Here is a 21,380-nt window from a genome sequence, read left to right on the forward strand (position 1 = left end):
TTATTAGGCTCCGGTGTTGCTTGTTTTTACGTTAGAGCTTTTATCCAATCAGAATTCAGCTAGCTTGTTGCCAGCGCTGTGAGAATTCTGCCGGATAGACAGTTACGACAGCCAATCAGATCACGAGTTGTTGACAGCAGCCCATCCAGGTAGCCTTACGCTAAACGTGACTGTGATTGGATTTTCACTTGTCACTCCCAAGTGAGAATCCAATCACAAGTTGTCATTTGCGAAAAGCAGGAAGAGGCACCGGAGCCATACCCGGCCAGCGGAGAAATCATCGGTTCTCACTTTTTTAACTCACAAAGAGAAAGTTCAAATATTTTATTTATCTATTTTTCCACATTTAACATGTTCTTTACAATTATTTAAATTTTGACAGTATGGTAAATGGGTTATACTTGTATAGCGCTTTTCTACCTTCAAAGCGCTTAGACACTATTTCCACATTCACCCATTCACACACACATTCACACACTGATGGCGGGAGCTGCCACGCAAGGCCCTAACCACCACCCATCAGGAGCAAGAGTGAAGTGTCTTGCTCAAGGACACAACGGACGTGACTTGGTTGGTAAAAGGTGGGGGATCGAACCAGGAACCCTCAGGTTGCTGGCACGGCCACTCTCCCAACCGCACCATGCAGTCCCCAGTACTACATAAGGTTTGTTTTAAAAGCTGATGTGGGTTCATTGATTTTTAAATGTGCCGAAATATAGCCTGTTTTGTACACTGTTGATTTTTTCAATGCCCAGTAGTGCGTAAATGTGTTTCTGTATAGCATTTCTCCAGCCGTGGTCATGTGGGGACACCAATTATGGTATTTTGAGGGGTATTTATTAAAGTTGGACTAAGTAGGACATCACTGAAGGCCTAGGTGGGAAACGCACAGCCCGCCACTGTATCGGAATAATATCCATGCACATTTGTAAAAGCTGCCGATGGTGTGTTTGACGGAGAAGCAGCTGGAAGAAGATGCCGTGGAAATCTGCTCTCAAAAGAAAATATTGTACATTATTAATACATCACTTCATAAAACTACTGTCGTTGTTTAGACTACATCCTGTTGTATTATTTTGAATGTATTTCTTATCTCAAATGGTTTTGAGTTTTTTAAAGGGGTGTTGCATGTCAAAATTGTGCTATGCCAAGTACCGATTAAATTGATTCAATTTCATTTTAATGGGGACACGTTGAATGTTTTAAGTTATGAACCAATTCAGCTTGTAAGTTGAGGGACTATTCTGTATAAGAGCAGGTTTAAAAGGTGAGCTATCGGTCTTGTGTTGTTGACTCGTGTTGTGTTTGGTCATCTTACTTAAGCAACTAAAGTTCATTTGAGGCATGCAAAGATATGATGACTTACAATACATCTAAACTTCTCAGGTCGTCATAAAAACAGGGTGCAAAATAAAAGTACAAAACCCAAAAGCAGTGAAGTTGTCACGTTGTGTAAATGATAAATAAAAATGATGATTTGCAAATCCTTTTCAACTTATATTCAATTGAATAGACTGCAAAGACAAGATATTTCATGTTCACACTGGAAAACTTATTTTTTTGCAAATATTAGCTCATTTGGAATTTGATGCCTGCAACATGTTTCAAAAAAGCTGGCACAAGTGGCAAAAAGAGTGAGAAAGTTGAGGAATGCATATCAAAGACTTATTTGGAACATCTCACAGGTGAACAGGCTAATTGGGAACAGGTGGGTTCCATGATTGGGTATAAAAGCAGCTTCCATGAAATGCTCAGTCATTCACAAACAAGGACGGGGCGAGGGTCACCACTTTGTCAACAAATGCATGAGCAAATTATTTAAAAACAACATTTCTCAACCAGCTATTGCAAGAAATTTGGTGATTTCACCATCTACGGTCCGTAATATCATCAAAAGGTTCAGAGAATCTGGATAAATCACTGCACGTAAGCAGCAATGCCATGAGCTTCGATCCCTCAGGCGGTACTGCATCAAAAGGCGACATCAGTGTGTAAAGGATATCACCACATAGGCTCAGGAACACTTCAGAAAACCACTGTCAGTAACTGCAGTTGGTCGCTACATCTGTAAGTGCAAGTTAAAACTCTACTATGCAAAGCCAAAGCCATTTATCAACAACACCCAGAAACGCAGCCGGCTTGGCTGTGCCTGAGCTCATGTAAGATGGACTGATACAAAGTGGAAAAGTGTTCTGTGGTCTGACAAGTCCACATTTCAAATTGTTTTTGGAAACTGTGGACGTCGTGTCCTCCGGACCAAAGAGGAAAAGAACCATCCGGACTGTTCTAGGCGCAAAGTTGAAAAGCCAGCATCTGTGATGGTATGTGGGTGTATTAGTGCCCAAGGCATGGGTAACTTACACATCTGTGAAGGCACCATTAATGCTGAAAGGTACATACAGCTTTTGGAGCAACATAAGTTGCCATCCAAGCAACGTTATCATGGACGCCCCTGCTTATTTCAGCAAGACAATGCCAAGCCACGTGTTACAACAGCGTGGCTTCATAGTAAAAGAGTGCGGGTACTAGACTGGCCTGCCTGTAGTCCAGACATTGAAAATGTGTGGTGCAACATGAAGGCTAAAATATCAGAAGGGAGACTGTTGAACAACTTAAGCTGTACATCAAGCAAGAATGGGAAATAATTCCACTTCAAAAATGTGTCTCCTCAGTTCCCAAACCTTTACTGAGTGTTGTTAAAAGGAAAGGCCATGTAACACAGTGGTAAAAATGCCCCTTTTTTGCAAGTTCATGATTATTTGCAAAAAAAAAAAGATTACGTTTCTCAGTGTGAACATGAAATATCTTGTCTTTGCAGTCTATTCAATTGAATATATAGGTTGAAAAGGATTTGCAAAACATTGTATTCTCTTTTTATTTACCATTCACACAACGTGACAACTTCACTGCTTTTGGCTTTTGCATATTTGTGGATTAAATACATGTGAAAAAGTGACGTGTACGGCAGACAGCAGAAACAATTCAAGTGTTAATTAACAAGCCACATTGATTAGTTGCTGTAATGATGAGTACATCAAGTGAGAACACAAGTGAGACTGATGAAGCTGCACAATCTGATCATGACATCATCCCACAGGCCTCTGGTGAGGTGAAGTGTGATGCATCCATGAGAAAAAAAAAATGCACATCAACAGAGATGCCATTATAGCGTTTCACACGAGAACCCTGCGAGTCATTTGCCACAATTAGGGATGTGGTTGGAGTCCCGCTGACGCATACACACTTACACACACACACCTACAATGGCCACATTGTTTATGCTCCGGCCTTCATTTTGCACATTTTAGCTTTCAATCTAAGTGCCAGCAAGATGTTTAATTGACCATCCTCCTTCCATCCTCTAGTCCAGGGGTCGGCAACCCAAAATGTTGAAAGACCCATATTGGACCAAAAATACAAAAACAAATCTGTCTGGAGCCGCAAACAATTAAAAGCCATATTACATACAGATAGTGTGTCATGAGATATAAATTGAATCAAGAGGACTTAAAGGAAACTAAATGACCTCAAATATAGCTACAAATGAGGCATAATGATGCAATATGTACATATAGCTAGCCTAAATAGCATGTTAGCATCGATTAGCTTGCAGTCATGCAGTGACCAAATATGTCTGATTAGCACTCCACAAAAGTCAATAACATCAACAAAACTCACCTTTTAAGCACAACGTTAAAGGTTTTGTGGACAAAATGAGACAGAAAAAGAAGTGGCATAAAACCTGTCTTAGAAAGTCGGAGAAAGTTATACATGTAAACAAACTACGGTGAGTTCAAAGACCGCCAAAATTAGTAGGACAAAACGGCGCTCGCCAAATACTCGAATCAGTGAAGCATGTTTAATATAAACAGTGTGCTTTGGAACAATTAGGGAGGCTTGTGTCATGTTTGTCCTCCAACAGAAACCATATTAAAACAAAAAATAGATTTTTTTTTTTTCTTTTTCCATTTTTCATACATTTTTTAAAAAGCTCCAGAGAGCCACTAGGGCGGCGCTAAAGAGCCGCATGCGGCTCTAGAGCCGCGGGTTGCCGACCCCTGCTCTAGTCCAACACAAACATGATCAAAATCCGTGTGATGACAAATGAACCACACAACCCCCCCGTTGGTGTCTGCTCATTACTTATTAATCAGCACGGCAGGTGTGCACATTTATAATTGATGCTCTCTCTCACGTCTCACTGCTGATTCTCTCTCGCTTCAATAATTACTTTGGTTGCATTGATAAAGAAAAGCTGCTGAAGACGGTTGACACTTCACTACCAGTCCTTGAAATAGTCAGGTAAGGAGGTTGTTTGTCCATCTGGCTTGACCTGCTTGTACCAGGTGTTACTTTAAAAATGCAGAATACATTGAAATGCACATAATTAACTGTAATAATAACAAAAGCCAAAAGCAGTGAAGTTGTCACGTTGTGTACATTGTAAATAAAAAGAGAATACAATGATTTGCAAATCCTTTTCAACTTATATTCAATTGAATAGACTGATATTTCATGTTGGAACTGGTAAACATTGTTCATTTCTGCAAATATTAGCTCATTTGGAATTTGATGCCTGCAACGTGTTTCAAAAAAGCTGGCACAAGTGGCAAAAAAGAGTGAGAAAGTTGAGGAATGCTCATCAAAGACTTATTTGGAACATTCCACAGGTGAACAGGCTAACTGGGAACAGGTGGGTGCCATGATTGGGTATAAAAGCAGCTTCCATGAAATGCTCAGTCATTCCCAAACAAGGACGGGGCGAGGGTCACCACTTGGTCAACAAATGCCTGAGCAAATTGTTTAAGAACAACATTTATTACTGAGTTATTGCAAATAATTTAGGGATTTCCCCATCTACGCTCCGTAATATCATCAAAAGGTTAGGAGAATCTGGAGAAATCACTGCACGTAAGCGGCAAGGCTGAAAACCAACATTGAATGCCAGTGACCTTGGATCCCTCAGGCGGTACTGCATCAAAAAGCGACATCAGTGTGTAAAGGATATCACCACCATTAATGTGGACCCCGACTTAAAAAGTTGAAAAACGTATTTGGGTGTTACAGTACGGAATATGTACTGTACTGTGCAATGTACTAATAAAAGCTTCAATCAATCAAAAACCACATGGGCTCAGGAACACTTCAGAAACCCACTGTCAGTAACTACAGTTGGTCGCTATATCTGTAAGTGCAAGTTAAAACTCTACTATGCAAAGCCAAAGCCATTTATCAACAACACCCAGAAACACCGCCGGCTTTGCTGGGCCCGAGCTCATCTACAAACCATATGAGTTGGGAAATTGTGTTAGATGTAAATATAAACGGAATACAATGATGTGCAAATCATTTTCAACCCATATTCAGTTGAATATGCTACAGAGACAACATATTTGATGTTCGAACTAATAAACATTATTTTTTTTGCAAATATTCATTAACTTTAGAATTTGATGCCAGCAACATTGTTACGATCCGCTGCCCGGATCAGAGTTTGTTTATGTTTGTGTCACGTGTTTTCAGCACCTTGAGTTAGTTTGTTTCTGTTGCCATGATGGCAGATTGTGCGCACCTGCCTCTGGTTAGTGTTCGGGACGCGCACCTGTTGCCCGGGCGCTAATCAGAGGGCTATTTAGTCTTTGCTCTGGCCTCACTCTGTCTGGCTTCGTAGTTTGTTCTTACACAACTGATGACGACAACTTTGATCCCCGCTAGCTTTTCACGCTATGCCATTTTGCCTGCTAGCTCCCACGCTAGTACTTTTGTTTTTGCCTTTTGCTATTTGCACGTCTTTTGTTTGATCCCCGTACGATTTATATTTTAAAATAAATCATTTTCCTACCTGCAAGCTGTGTCCGAAGCCGTCTGCATCCTTGGGAGAACCACACCCGCATCACTATGCGACCACGTCGTTTCAAACATGTGACAAAGAAGTTGGGAAAGGTGGCAATAAATACTGATAAAGTTGAGGAATGCTCATCAAACACTTATTTGGAACATCCCACAGGTGAACAGGCAAATTGGGAACAGGTGGGTGCCATGATTGGGTATAAAAGTAGATTCCATGAAATGCTCAGTCATTCACAAACAAGGATGGGGCGAGGGTCACCACTTTGTCAACAAATGCGTGAGCAAATTGTTGAACAGTTTAAGAAAAACCTTTCTCAACCAGCTATTGCAAGGAATATAGGGATTTCACCATCTACGGTCCGTAATATCATCAAAGGGTTCAGAGAATCTGGAGAAATCACTGCACGTAAGCAGCTAAGCCCGTGACCTTCGATCCCTCAGGCTGTACTGCATCAACAAGCGACATCAGTGTGTAAAGGATATTACCACATGGGCTCAGGAACACTTCAGAAACCCACTGCAGGAACTACAGTTGGTCGCTACATCTGTAAGTGCAAGTTAAAACTGGGCAAGGCGAAAACCGTTTATCAACAACACCCAGAAACGCCGTCGGCTTCGCTGGGCCTGAGCTCATCTAAGATGGACTGATACAAAGTGGAAAAGTGTTCTGTGGTCTGACGAGTCCACATTTCAAATTGTTTTAGGAAACTGTGGACGTCGTGTCCTCCGGACCAAAGAGGAAAAGAACCATCCGGATTGTTATAGGCGCAAAGTTGAAAAGCCAGCATCTGTGATGGTATGGGGGTGTATTAGTGCCCAAGACATGGGTAACTTACACATCTGTGAAGGCACCATTAATGCTAAAAGGTACATACAGGTTTTGGAGCAACATATGTTGCCATTTAAGCAACGTTACCATGTACGCCCCTGCTTATTTCAGCAAGACAATGCCAAGCCACGTGTTACATCAACGTGGCTTCATAGTAAAAGAGTGCGGGTACTAGACTGGCCTGCCTGTAGTCCAGACCTGTCTCCCATTGAAAATGTGTGGCGCATTATGAAGCCTAAAATACCACAACGGAGACCCCCGGACTGTTGAACAACTTAAGCTGTACATCAAGCAAGAATGGGAAAGAATTCCACCTGAGAAGCTTAAAAAATGTGTCTCCTCAGTTCCCAAACGTTTACTGAGTGTTGTTAAAAGGAAAGGCCATGTAACACAGTGGTGAACATGCCCTTTCCCAACTACTTTGGCACGTGTTGCAGCCATGAAATTCTAAGTTAATTATTATTTGCAAAAACAAAAAAAAATTATGAGTTTGAACATCAAATATCTTGTCTTTGTAGTGCCTTCAATTGAATATGGGTTGAAAAGGATTTAACACAATTTCCCCAACTCATATGGAAACGGGGTTTGTAAGATGGACTGATGCAAAGTGGAAAAGTGTTCTGTGGTCTGACGAGTCCACATTTCAAATTGTTTTTGGAAACTGTGGACGTCGTGTCCTCCGGACCAAAGAGGAAAAGAACCACCAGTTACACAATGTGCCTACTTCACTGGTTTTGGGTTTTGTAGGTGCACAGATCAACAGTTCTACCTTTACGGGGCTAAATTTGTGTGTATTAAAAGCACGTTTAAAGTTGATAGCACCATAAAGCTGATCTACTTAACTGGTGCGTAGAGGATTGCATCACTTAAGTGAGTAAAACAAGGAGTGCAATCCATTTAGCACGTCTGTCTTCATGAATATGCAGAATATATGCTGATCATCAGAATGCCCACAAATGGGCTTGAAGGGGCAAGTGATTTCGCAATGCATTGTGGGTAGGGTGACCAGGTGTCCGGATTTAGGCTGGACAGTCCGGATTTTTAATGCCCTGTCCGGCGTCCGGCGCAGCTTCAAGCCGGACACGTATTTGTCCTCCTTTTTGAGGCACTAGGCTTGAAGAGCGGAGTTTTTTCATCTTTGCTGGGCTGCAGCGCGATAGCCAATCAAAGACCGTAAAAAATGCCCCCAACGCAGTAACATATCAAATGATTGGCTAAGAGCTGTGTCGGATACAAATCTGCTTATCATTGGTTAAAAAAGTAAACAAGGGTCCATGTGCTTGTGACATTGACAGAAAGTTAGCATCATGCCAAAACGCAAGACCTCGTTTAATTCTGACTGGATAAAAGAGCACGAATTTATAACGAAAAGCAGTCGAGACTCATTCCATGGCTTCTGCACACTTTGTCGATGTGCGTAAGTAGTCAGGAGAAAGCTGCAATTGAACGGCATGCGGGTACGGATAAACATAAAAGTAATAAACATGCGGCAGGTACCTCTTCAATGAGGACATTTTTTCATGATTTTTCGTCGCCCCTGGATGACAAGATAACTGCTGCGGAGCTGTGCAAGGTACCATGCTGTAAAGCAGTGGTTCTCAAATGGTACCCTGGGGGTATGTAATGTAATGTAAGTTCATAAACTGAACATCAAATTAAGTAGGCTATTCCATTCATTACCATAAACCCAGAGTTTCCCCCATGCCATGATGGTTTGACCCTCACTAAAATGTCTGTCAAAAAGAACTGTGAAAAGAAATGCAACAATGTAATATTCAGTGTTGACAGCTAGATTTTTTGTAGACATGTTCCATAAATATTGATGTTAAAGATTTCTTTTTTTGTGAAGAAATGTTTAGAATTAAGTTCCTGAATCCAGGTGGATCTCTATTACTATCCCCAAAGAGGGCACTTTAAGTTGATGATTACTTCTATGTGTAGAAATCTTTATTTATAATTGAATCACTTGTTTATTTTTCAACAAGTTTTTAGTTATTTTACATATTTTTTTCCAAATAGTTTAAGAAAGACCACTACAAATGAGCAATATTTTGCACTGTTATACAATTTATTAAATCAGAAACTGATGACATAGTGCTGTATTTTACTTCTTTATCTCTTTTTTTCCACCAAAAATGCTTTGCTCTAATTAGGGGGCACTTGAATTAAAAAAATGTTCACAGGGGGTACATCACTGAAAAAAGGTTGAGAACCACTGCTGTAAAGCATCACCAGTCCTACAGAAGTTTAGACTGCGGCATGAAAGTGGACCGGGAGATTTTCAGTGACTAGCCCACAGCTAAAGGGATGGCCTGTGGCCGAACAAAAGCCAAGGCATTGTGCGAGAACGTCATCACTCACTATTCGGTACAGGAACATACCGACTACATAAAAGAAAACAACCTACCCTTTTCCGTAGCAACCGACGCCTCAAATAAAGGAACAAACAAGTGTTTTCCCATTGTGGTAAGGTATTTTCACTTTGATGAAGGCATCCAACATGTCCTGTTGGATTTTTATAGCGACAGCAACGAAACGTCAGAAGCCATAACAAACCAGCTGCTGGCAAAACTTGAGATGTCTGGCTTAGAGGTGAAAAACATGTCTGCATATGCAGCAGACAATGCCAGTGTCAATTGTGGCAAACATAACAGTGTATCAGAAGCTGAAACTGAGCCAAAAAGATGTGCTCCCTGCAAACTGTTTGGCCCATATTCTGCATAACGCAACCAGATATGCAGCAAGCAGCCTTGATGTTGATGTGGAAAAATTTTTGTGGCATTTTTTTAAAATTATATATGTTAACTACATTTAAGTCCACACATGTTATGCTTTGTGGCACTCTGCACTTGAAAAGATTCATCTCAGTGGTCACTTTTTGAACACCACAATGTATTGAATAAATACAAATACTGTTAACAAACACTTGACTTTAATATTTTTTCCTATTCAGCCACACAAACATCATCTTTAAACCACTCAAAATTGTACTATAAATAAGAGTATACCAGAGTCCTATGTACACCATAGTAATTTATTGATATGCCGCATAATGTCCTCCTTTTTGGTGTCATGGAAATGGTCACCCTAATTGTGGGGCCGCAGGAACAATTTTTGTCGGCCAAAGCTCTTGTTCACATGTCTGTACTGTACCGGCGTCATGTGAGAGAAGGCAACAAACGGATTCCAAATGGATTGTACGGAATAAAAATAAATCAAGGGACCGTACCGAGACAAACTGTACCTATTCCAAAGGCTCTGTCCCTGGAAAAAATAGGTAATACGGGTAGAATTGATCCATGTTAGCACTTCCAATGGACAAGAGGTTTAAAAACTGCTGCTATTGTGAAAGCCAAACATGTCTATATTTTGTCAACAGAATCAGTGATTATACAGGTGAAGATGAAACATTTAAGAATGCAAAGTCAATTAAAGCTCATCGCCCTCTGTCCAAATTGCGTGTGATCAACTAGGGTTGTACGGTATACCGGTACTAGTATAGTATCGCGGTACTAATGAATCAAAAACGCTACTATACTCTGTTTGAAAAGTACCGCTTCCCGGGTATGACGGCAACGTGGTGACATTGCTGGTTTTATGAGCAGAGGAGCATGTTCAGCAGCGCACACACACGGAGTACTTACAAGCAGACACAGTGTATAGACAGAAAAGGGAAAATGGACGCATTTTGGTGTAAAAAGTAAAGATAAAGGTGAAGTTATAACACTGAAACACCCTCAGGAAAAGATGCTTTAAGACAGTGGTCCTCAACCACCGGGCCGTGGATTGATTGGTACCGGGCCGCACAAGAAATTAAAAATTAAAAATTAAAAATAATATGTATATATATGTATTTTTTTAAATTTATTAAATCAACATAAAAAACACAAGATACACTTACAATTAGTGCACCAACCCAAAAAACCTTCCTCCGCCATTTACACTCATTCACACTCATTCACACAAAAGGGTTGTTTCTTTCTGTTATTATTATTCTGGTTCCTACATTATATATCAATATATATCAATACAGTCTGCAGGGATACAGTCCGTAAGCACACATGATTGTATTTCTTTATGACAAAAAACAAAACAAAACATAGAACATGTTAAAACAGAAAATAAGCATATTTTAACAGTAAATGAACAAGTAGATTAATAATCATTTATTACAGTTTGTCCCTCATTATATAGACAAAATAATAGGTGTATAAATGACACAATATGTTATTGCATACGTCAGCAGAATAATTAGGAGCCTTTGTTTGTTTACTTACTACTAAAAGACAAGTTGTCTAGTATGTTCACTATTTATTTTAAGGACTAAATTGTTCTTCGATTGCAATAAGAAACATATATTTAATGTACCGTAAGATTTTTTTGTTATAAAAAAGCCAATAATGCCCTTTTTTGTGTTCACCTTTATTTAAAAAAGTATCTCAAAATACATTTTAGTGCCAAAATATTGATATCCGGACAACCCTACTTCGAACTATAAGCGACTTTGTATTAGAAATGACGACAGCGGAGAATGCATGCGCATGTACGAGCCAGTCTGCCCCACAACAAGACGAGGATAGCAAAGAAGAAGGAGCTAATTGACTATGCGGTTTGGGTAAATGCATACCACATACAGTATGGATAATCCGCTGACATGAAACTTGGGAAAAACGTCACCGAATGGGCAAATTCCAAACGGCTCATTTCTCGAAAGTATGAAGGAAGGCAAGATTGTTTTGTAAATATATCAAAATATAAATATCTCTGCAATGGTTTGATTTCAAAATGTCGGGATACCAGGTACCAACTGGTAAGAAAAGTTGGTTTTGCGTAATAGGGTCCTTTTAAGGTTAATAAAATACTTTAGCATTTTAGCATTATTATTAGTTTTGATTATGTTGTGTTATTTGTTTGTTACTGTCACACTGCTTGATTTGATTTGCAGAGAATGATGCTCAGCTAGAAGGCATTCAATTGTGGTGCATTAAGTTAGCATATAAAGCATGGGTGTCAAACTCTGGCCCGCGGGCCAAAATTGGCCCGCCGTGTAATTTCACTTGGCCCTTGAGGCGATATCAAATTAACACTAGAGCTGGCCCGCCGATTATACACAGCGGCTGTGCCGCGGTAACACTCACTCTTCCGGAACGCTACAAGGTGTGTGGGGGGGGGGGGGGGGGGGGGGATATTTTGTAGCGTTTGTAGAGTTAGTGCTGCAAAGGGTTCTGGGTATTTGTTCTGTTGTGTTTATGTTGTGTTACGGTGCGGATGTTCTCCCGAAATGTGTTTGTCATTCTTGTTTGGTGTGGAGTCACAGTGTGGCGTATATTTTTAACAGTGTTAAAGTTGTTTATACGGCCACCCTCAGTGTAACCTGTATCGCTGATGATCAAGTATCCGTTGCATTCACTCGTGTGTGCGTACAGAAGCCGCACATATCTTGTGACTGGGCAGGCACGTTGTTGGAATGAATGAAAAGCGGACGTGACGACAGCTCGTAGAGGACGTTAAAGGCAGTGCCTTTAAGGCACGCCCCCAAGACTGTGGTCCGGGTGGACTACGAGATATAATGACTGATGAACACCTTCGTTCGATAATGAAGGTTGCCTCAGCTCAAAGCCTGAGCCCCGACATTAATGAACTAGCATCCAAGAAAAGATGGCAGGTATCTGGCTTGGGCACATCAGATTAGATCAGTGTGTTGCAAACTGAGCAGTTTAAAGTCCTGAATGGTTGGTTTATTCATTGTTATTTTATTTTCAAATTTATTAGCCTGTGGAAAAAGTTAATGTTGATATTTACCTCAAAAGGCTGCAAATAGAAAAGAGGCATTACATTTTTATTTAAATTGTATTTGATATGCCATTGATATTTTTTAATTATTATTATTATTATTTGAAACTCGATTTTGCATGTCACTATAAAGTTATATAAGCCTTGCTTGTTCAATATTCAATGCAAAACTTGTTTGGGTCCCTATTAAAATAAATGATAATGATAAATGGGTTGTACTTGTATAGCGCTTTTCTACCTTCAAGGTACTCAAAGCGCTTTGACACTACTTCCACATTTACCCATTCACACACACATTCACACACTGATGGAGGGAGCTGCCATGCAAGGTGCTAACCAGCACCCATCAGGAGCAAGGGTGAAGTGTCTTGCTCAGGACACAACGGACATGACGAGGTTGGTACTAGCTGGGGATTGAACCAGGGACCCTCGGGTCGCGCACGGCCATTCTTCCACTGCGCCACGCCGTCCCTTCTAAGGTTAATTTGTTCAACCTTGGCCCGCGGCTTTGTTCAGTTTTACATTTTGGCCCACTATTTGAGTTTAACACCCCTGATATAAAGCATCTTATATTCTACTTTTGAAAAAATTCAAGATGACAACATCACATTAGGTACACTTGTACAGTCTAATAATGTGTTGTATGAAAAAGTCTACCCTTACAATTATAATAATGCTTATTTATGAAGTATTTAATTTAAGGTACTCTTTTCAAACATTGTATTGTACAAACCTTTCATGCATTGTGGCCCTAAACAAGCTTTTGTCCGCGGCACCATTGTAGTCTTTAATATTACTTCTTTATTATTAGAGTCCTGCAGGGGCCCCTACCTCACCCTGAGGCTAATGTCACTGCCTCACACTCAGTTTACATGCAGTTAAAACTCATTGTTGACTTCATTTGGTTAAAACTAGATTTTTAAAAGACTTGCAAAAACCTCATGGTCAGTCTTGCCAATGTGATAATCTAGAATCCCAGTAATATACTGTAGGCACACTCCATGATCAGAAACCACAATATTTATATCAGGGGTGGGCAATTCATTTTTACCGGGGGCCGCATAAGCAACCCGAGCACTGCTGGAGGGCCACACCGACAATATTTCAATTAAATTCTGCTGAATATTATTTTTGATATACCGTAAGATAAATAATAATAATGATAATAATAATAATAATAATTTAATCTAACCTAACTTAACTTTATACAAAAGCAGATTGCTTTTGATGGTTTTATTTTTAACACGGTCTTACACAACACTTCCTGATGTATAATACAATGCAAAAATGTCAATTTCTGCACAGGGTTAATTTCTGTCATTTTATCCTGCATTATCCAACATTTTTCCCCGTCAGATTTGGACAACCATCTGTTGTTAAAAATCGTTTTTAATCATATTTATTTTATATTGTTTTTATATTGGGTTTATATGTAATTATTTTTTGTTTTTATTCAGTCATTGGTGGAGCTAAGGATAATATTTGAATATTGTTTTTAATATTGTTGTGCAGCACTTTGTAAACATTTTGTTGTTTAAATGTGCTATATACATAAAGTGGATTGGATTGGATTGTCACACCTGCCAGCTTGTCCCATTTCAGTCCTAACATGTCCAAACACGCATTTACCTATGTGAACAAGTCATTACCTGTGGTTGTCTCTTTAATTGACTTCATGGCTGCCAGCTACTCTGTGATTTGAAAGTCTGCAGTTATCCCACGTAAGAAGATGAGCAGCTGGGCGGTGTCACGTACATTGCAGCTCTCATCCAAAGCCAGCGAAAATCAGTCAAAGTCTCCGGGCATTATCAGCGCAACAGAGTCCGATAAGCACTCCTCCATAAACTCTCCGTCAGAAAACGCCTTACTTTTTCTGGCGCTTTTGTGAGAAATGACGAAACTTGTCCTGACGGCTGCATCTCTGGGGGTGTGAAATATGGCAAAAAGTTCTTGTTGGGTTTGCAGTTTTACCATCAACGCATCAGCCTCCCTTGCGCGCTCTTCATCACACAGATTCTGGTATTTTTCCTCGTGCTTCGTCGTGTAGTGGCTATTCAAATGATATTCTTTAAACACAGCAACCTGTGTACCACAAATTAAGCACACGGCTTTACCTTTAATTTATGTAAAGAAATACTTGGCAGTCCATGTCTTGTTGGAAACACGCCATTCGTCATCAACTTTTCTCTTTTTAGCGTCTCATCACTTGTCGCTGTGCACCTTCACTCACAGGTTACACCCGGACATACGGCCATAAATAACACTTTTCAAAATAAAAGCAGCACAGTTGTATTGCGCGCACGACATAGATGTTTTTTAAACTTTATTTTGTCATTTGTGATTGCGCTGTTCAATTCACTCACAATCACACATGCGCATACGTCCACACGGAAGTGATACAAATAACGCTTTTCAAAACAAAAGCAGCACCGTTGTATTGCACACTCAACAAAGATACTTTTTAAAATTTATTTTGTAATTTATGATTGGCCTCACGCGGGCCGGACAGGAACGCACAAAGGGCCGTATGTGGCCCGCGGGGCCGCAGAATGCCCAGGTCTGTTGTAAAGTTAATGTTGAATTAAGTTAAGGTTAAAGTTAAGTTAAGTTAAAGTTACAGCTATGTTACTGTATTCTAATGTTGGTCATTATGGTCGTACTTGGAGAGCTTTAAATGAATACTTAGGCGAACTACGTTACTGCATACTTGCCAACCCTCCCGAATTTTCCGGGAGACTCCCGAAATTCAGCGCCTCACCCGAAAACCTCCCGGGACAAATATTCTCCCGAAAATCTCCCGATTTTCAGCAGGAGCTGGAGGCCAGGCCCCCTCCAGCTCCATGCGGACCTGAGTGAGGACAGCCTTTTTTCAAGACGGGAGGACAACAGGGTGACAAGAACTAAATCATCCAGACGAGGGATAAATTGCATTATTATGTTTATTTTACCTAAAAATAAATATATTTATTAATTAAAAAAATAAAAAATAAATAAATGTTTACTATATTTTGCTGAAAACATCAAAATTAATTGTATTTTTATTTGTATTTTTTCTGACTCCTTATTACATCCGGCCATAGAATTATACATTAAAATAAACATATTTGAAATAATTAATTTTAAATTATCATAATAATTCATTTAAAATGACCATATATAATTATTAAAATAATTGCTTGTTTATCAACAACTTTAGCATTTTATTCATTACATTTTGAAGCTCTCAGAAGCCAAGTTATGTTATATTCCTTAAGATTTATTTATGCAAGTTTGAAGTATCAATTATCTAAATACAGTTTTGGTTGCATATTTTCAGGAAATATATATATATATATATATATATATATATATGAAATACTTGACTTGGTGAATTCTTGCTGTCAATATATTCCTCCCCTCTTAACCACGCCCCGCCCCACCCCCGGCCACGCCCCCCACCTCCCGAAATCTGAGGTCTCAAGGTATGCGTTACTGTAAAGTTAAAGTTAAGTTAAAGTTCAATTAAGTTAAGGTAAAGTTACAGCTTACTGTATTCTAATGTTGGTCATAATGTTGTACTTGGAGAGTTTCTTCTAAGGTGGTACTTGGTGAACAAATGCTATGAAATACAAAAGTGAACCTTCAACAACTTTCTCCTGTGCAGCTACATACAGTATATATTTATTATATGTTTACCTCTCCAGGGACAAGCGGTAAGAAATGGACGGATTAGACAACGGTGAGGTGTTATATGTTGGGGTTGCTGCCACCAGGTGGAAGGAACCATTGTGCATGTTTGCAAGGGGGGTGTAGGCCGTGTTGCACATTCCTCATTTCATTCAAACAATCCCACTATTGAACTTTGAGGGCCAAATGAGTTCCATCCTCAATTCAATGACGTAATCTTTTCAATGAAAGAACAACAAAATATTCAAGTCTTTACAAAAAAAAACAGGCTGGGATCACGTGCCCCCCCCCCCTGGTGGTCGTGGCCCTAAACCAAAGTGAGTATGCTGTCTGGCCAGAGGTGTCGCTGTGGAGCAGGAGCCTCCACCCGCCGCAGTGTGGCTGAGCTGCGCGCACAGGAGGACTCAGGAGCCTCCGAGCTTCTGCTTAGGAAGATGCTACCGCAGGGAGGACAATCTGCTGCACTTTTTCTGGGACTTTTGCACCTTTTGAACGCACCTTCTTCTCTGGGCTTCAACCTGGACACCAGACATGTGATCAGGAAGGACGGGCAGCCTGGGAGCCTCTTTGGCTTCTCTCTGGCTCTGCACCGGCAACTCAACCCGGACAGACGAATGTGAGTCTCCTTCACTATCTCATCACTTTCATGCTTAGTTCAATGGGCAAATAGAAATGTGTGCATTAGAAGGGACTGGAGTTGCCTAGAGTACTTTTAGTGTGTATTTTTGCATAATAAATGTGTTGTAAAGGTCAAATTGTGCTTTTTCTATTTGTCATTTGAAGCCCTAAATATGCTGCCTTAAATTATGGTACTAAAAAGGAGTTTTAGTCCTCAAGTCCCCTCCTCCCTGCCCAGAAATCACAGTTAGAAAAAAAACAAAAAAATCATGATTTTACTTAACATTCATCGTTACTCAACAATGCAAAAATATCCATATAAAAATATATTTTGTTCATGAATAAATCTCCTCATGCACGTCTGTGCGGGTGTAACATAAGCCAGTCCACTTCAAGAATAGTGCTGACCATCTGGGACACAGGTGTCAAACTCAAGGCCCGGGGGCCAGACGTGGCCCCCACCCCCAATTAATTTTATCTGGCCCTCGAAATCCCAGAAGTACTGTAACTTTTCTTACTAAATGCAATCTTTCTTTCTGTTTTGGGAGAAGAAACATATGTACTCCATGTAATTGTAAATGATGTTCCCTTAAATATTGTTTGATTATGCAAAAATATATTATCAAACATTCAAACCGTTTTTTAAATAGAAATACATACTAAAATTAATAATGGAATTTAGAGTAATACACCCAAAAATATCAAGTTGTTGATTTGCGGTAAAAAAAACAACACAAAAAAACAATCAAACTGGCAGCTCAGGTGCCAAAATTGTACTGTAAAAATGCAGTTTTTTTAATTTACAGTAAAAAAAAATTACATTTCACAGTAAAATTCTGGCAACTGAGCTGCCTTTTTTTTTTTTTTTTTTAACCATAAAAACAGCAGTACTGTTTTTTTCATTTACAGTAATGTACAACTAATTTTAAGGTGATATTATTGCAACTTATCATATTTTTTTATATATTTGAGTTTTAAAAAAGTCTAATAAAATGCATTTAAAAACAATAGTATTCACTGTTAAAAACAGCCATCTGGGGCCAAACATAACAATCAAACTGCCAAAATGTTACTGTAAAAATGCATTTTTTAAATTTAATTTAATTTTACAGTAAAATTCTGGGAACTGAGCTGCCTTTTTTTTTTTTTTTTTTTTTTACATAAAAAACAGCAGTACTGTTTTTTCAATTTACAGTAATGTACACCTAATTTTAAGGTGATATTATTACATTCAAGTTTTTAAAAAATCTAATAAAATGCATTAAAAAAAATGGTGTAATAATAGTATTCACTGTTAAAAGCGGCCCTCTGGGGCCAAACATAACTGCGAGTGTAACATAAGCCAGTCAACTTCAAGAAAAGTGCTGACCATCTGGGACACAGGTGTCAAACTCAAGGGCCGGGGGCCAGATGTGGCCCGCCACTTCATTTTATTTGGCCCTGGAAATCCCAGAAATAATATGTATCAATAAAGTACTGTAACTTTTCTTACTAAATGTAATCTTTCTTTTTCTATTTGGGGAGAAAAAACATATGTACTCCATGTAATCGCAAATGATGTTAACTTAAATATTGTTTAATTATGCAAAAATATATAATCAAACATTCAAACCGTTTTTTACATAGAAATAAATACTAATAATGGTGATTTCCAAGCAAGTTATCCATCAAAATGTGCAATGTAAAAATAGCAATAGATTTCATGGTCAAATTATGAAATTTACTGTGGGTTTTTACAGCATTTTTCTCTCATTTAAAAAAACAGTACTTTTTTTTACAGTAATAAACTGTGGTGCCGTTTTGGCATTTACAGGAATACACCGAAAAATCTACTGTCGATGATTTGCGGTAAAAACAACAACAAACTAACAGCTCAGGTGCCGAAACTTGACTGTAAAAATTCTGTTTTTTTTTTATTTACAGTAAAAAAAACAAATGTAAATTTTACAGTAAAATTCTGGCCTTTTTTTTAACCATAAAAACAGCAGTACTGTTTTTCCATTTACAGTAATATACACTACATTTTGAGGTGAAATTACTGCAACTTACCATATTTTTTTTTACATTTTAGTTTGAAAAAAATCTAATAAAATGCATTAAAAAAATTATGTAATAATAATATTCACTTGTTAGAAGCGGCCCTCTGTGGCCAAACATAACTGCGATGTGGCCCTCGGTGAAAATGACTTCGACACCATTGGTCTGGGAGATTGCCTGTGCTCTTGGCTTAGTAGTCAGCACGTTGGCCTCTCACACCGGCACCCTGCTCAGAGCAGTAGGAAATAAACAAGAGAGTACACAGCTGCTACACCAAGCTGAGCTAGTCTGTGATTGACAGTTATGAACAGCAATCATTGCATTATGCCCTCAAAATTGGGGGGCCTGATTGGGTGGGGGCCCCCGGGGGCTTCAGCATTAAGGATACAGGTGAAACTCAAACAATGTTATTATTGTGCATAGGTTTGTTTACACCAGCAATGACATTTACAAGGCGAAACTAATATATGACATAACATGCAACTCAGGATATTTCAAGACTTCCTTTGATATCATTTTGATACTCACAGATTATGAAAACCTCAAATTGAAAATTTCAGAAAATTTTTGGGTTTTTAAAAAAAATAAAAGCTTGACATATTTGACTGTGCATGTAATGAGTTTATACCACATATTAGTTTCTCATTTGAAGTTGAATTGCTGAAATGAATGGACTTTTACACCATTTTCAAAGTGTTTTGAGTTTCATCTGCATGTATATGAGAGAAAAGTAGTACAAACCCCGTTTCCATATGAGTTGGGAAATTGTGTTAGATGTAAATATAAACAAAATACAATGATTTGCAAATAATTTTCAACCCATATTCAGTTGAATATGCTACAAAGACAACATATTTGATGTTCAAACTGATAAACTTTTTTTTTTTGCAAATAATCATTAACTTTAGAATTTTGATGCCAGCAACACGTGACAAAGAAGTTGGGAAAGGTGGCAATAAATACTGATAAAGTTGAGGAATGCTCATCAAGCACTTATTTGGAACATCCCACAGGTGAACAGGCTAATTGGGAACAGGTGGGTGCCATGATTGGGTATAAAAGTAGATTCCATGAAATGCTCAGTCATTCACTATCGAGGATGTCAACAAATGCGTGAGCAAATTGTTGAACAGTTTAAGAAAAACCTTTCTCAACCAACTATTGCAAGGAATTTGGGGATTTCACCATCTACGGTCCGTAATATCACGTAAGCAGCTAAGCCCGTGACCTTCCATCCCTCAGGCTGTACTGCATCAACAAGCGACATCAGTGTGTAAAGGATATCACCACATGGGCTCAGGAACACTTCAGAAACCCACTGTCAGTAACTACAGCTGGTCGCTACATCTGTAAATGCAAGTTAAAACTCTCCTATGCAAGGCGAAAACCGTTTATCAACAACACCCAGAAACGCCGTTGGCTTCGCTGGGCCTGAGCTCATCTAAAATGGACTGATAAAAAGTGAAAAAGTGTTCTGTGGTCTGACGAGTCCACATTTCAAATTGTTTTTGGAAACTGTGGAGGTCGTGTCCAAAGAGGAAAAGAGCCATCCGGATTGTTATAGGCGCAAAGTTGAAAAGCCAGCATCTGTGATGGTATGGGGGTGTAGTAGTGCCCAAGACATGGGTAACTTACACATCTGTGAAGGCGCCATTAATGCTGAAAGGTACATACAGGTTTTGTAGCAACATATGTTGCCATCCAAGCAACGTTGCCATGGACGCCCCTGCTTATTTCAGCAAGACAATGCCAAGCCACGTGTTACATCAACGTGGCTTCATAGTAAAAGAGTGCGGGTACTAGACTGGCCTGCCTGTAGTCCAGACCTGTCTCCCATTGAAAATGTGTGGCGCATTATGAAGCCTAAAATACCACAACGGAGACCCCCGGACTGTTGAACAACTTAAGCTGTACATCAAGCAAGAATGGGAAATAATTCTACCTGAGAAGCTTAAAAAATGTGTCTCCTCAGTTCCCAAACGTTTACTGAGTGTTGTTAAAAGGAAAGGCCATGTAACACAGTGGTGAACATGCCCTTTCCCAACTACTTTGGCACGTGTTGCAGCCATGAAATTCTAAGTTAATTATTATTTGCAAAAAAAAAATAAAGTTTATGAGTTTGAACATCAAATATGTTGTCTTTGTAGTGCATTCAATTGAATATGGGTTGAAAAGGATTTGCAAATCATTGTATTCCGTTTATATTTACATCTAACACAATTTCCCAACTCATATGGAAACGGGGTTTGTAAAATGTCCCCTGGCAAGAAGGGTTTCCTCCAGCCAGGCCTGAGGGAGAATGGACAAGTGTCCAAATCAAGCCTCATCCAGGTTGTGATCATCTTCCTCCAGCAGAACCTCAAGGGTTCCTGCTTTGGGAGCGTGTCGCAGCCTGTAGAACCGAGGCATGCTGACCCTGTCCCAGCCTGTAGAACCTGGCATGCTGACCCTGTAGCACCAGCATGACAGAATGAGAAAGGCCTGATAACGACATCCACTAGTGATTTCACAAAGATTACAATCACTGGAATTTTATCTCTGTGCTGTTTTGACTGTGGTGTGCAACATCAGACCTGCTGGCTTTGTA

At 39.4% G+C, this 21,380-nt stretch overlaps 2 protein-coding genes across 3 annotated transcripts in view; one reads left to right on the plus strand and one right to left on the minus strand.

Moving 5' to 3' along the window:
• The window catches only part of dlx2a (distal-less homeobox 2a), an 82,918-nt gene that overhangs the window by 44,438 nt on the left and 17,100 nt on the right, over positions 1–21,380 (minus strand). The gene's annotated exons all lie outside the window — the stretch shown is intronic.
• itga6a (integrin, alpha 6a) overlaps positions 16,636–21,380 on the plus strand; it is a 94,932-nt gene continuing 90,187 nt past the window's right edge. For both annotated transcript variants that reach the window (XM_061971622.2, XM_061971621.2), the window contains exon 1: positions 16,636–16,754. In XM_061971622.2, coding sequence (XP_061827606.2) covers positions 16,753–16,754 — 2 coding nt within the window. In that variant the 5' untranslated portion in view covers positions 16,636–16,752. The remainder of the gene's footprint in view (positions 16,755–21,380) is intronic.

This window comes from Nerophis lumbriciformis, linkage group LG13, assembly GCF_033978685.3.
Source record: "Nerophis lumbriciformis linkage group LG13, RoL_Nlum_v2.1, whole genome shotgun sequence".
Taxonomy (NCBI): Eukaryota; Metazoa; Chordata; class Actinopteri; order Syngnathiformes; family Syngnathidae; genus Nerophis; species Nerophis lumbriciformis.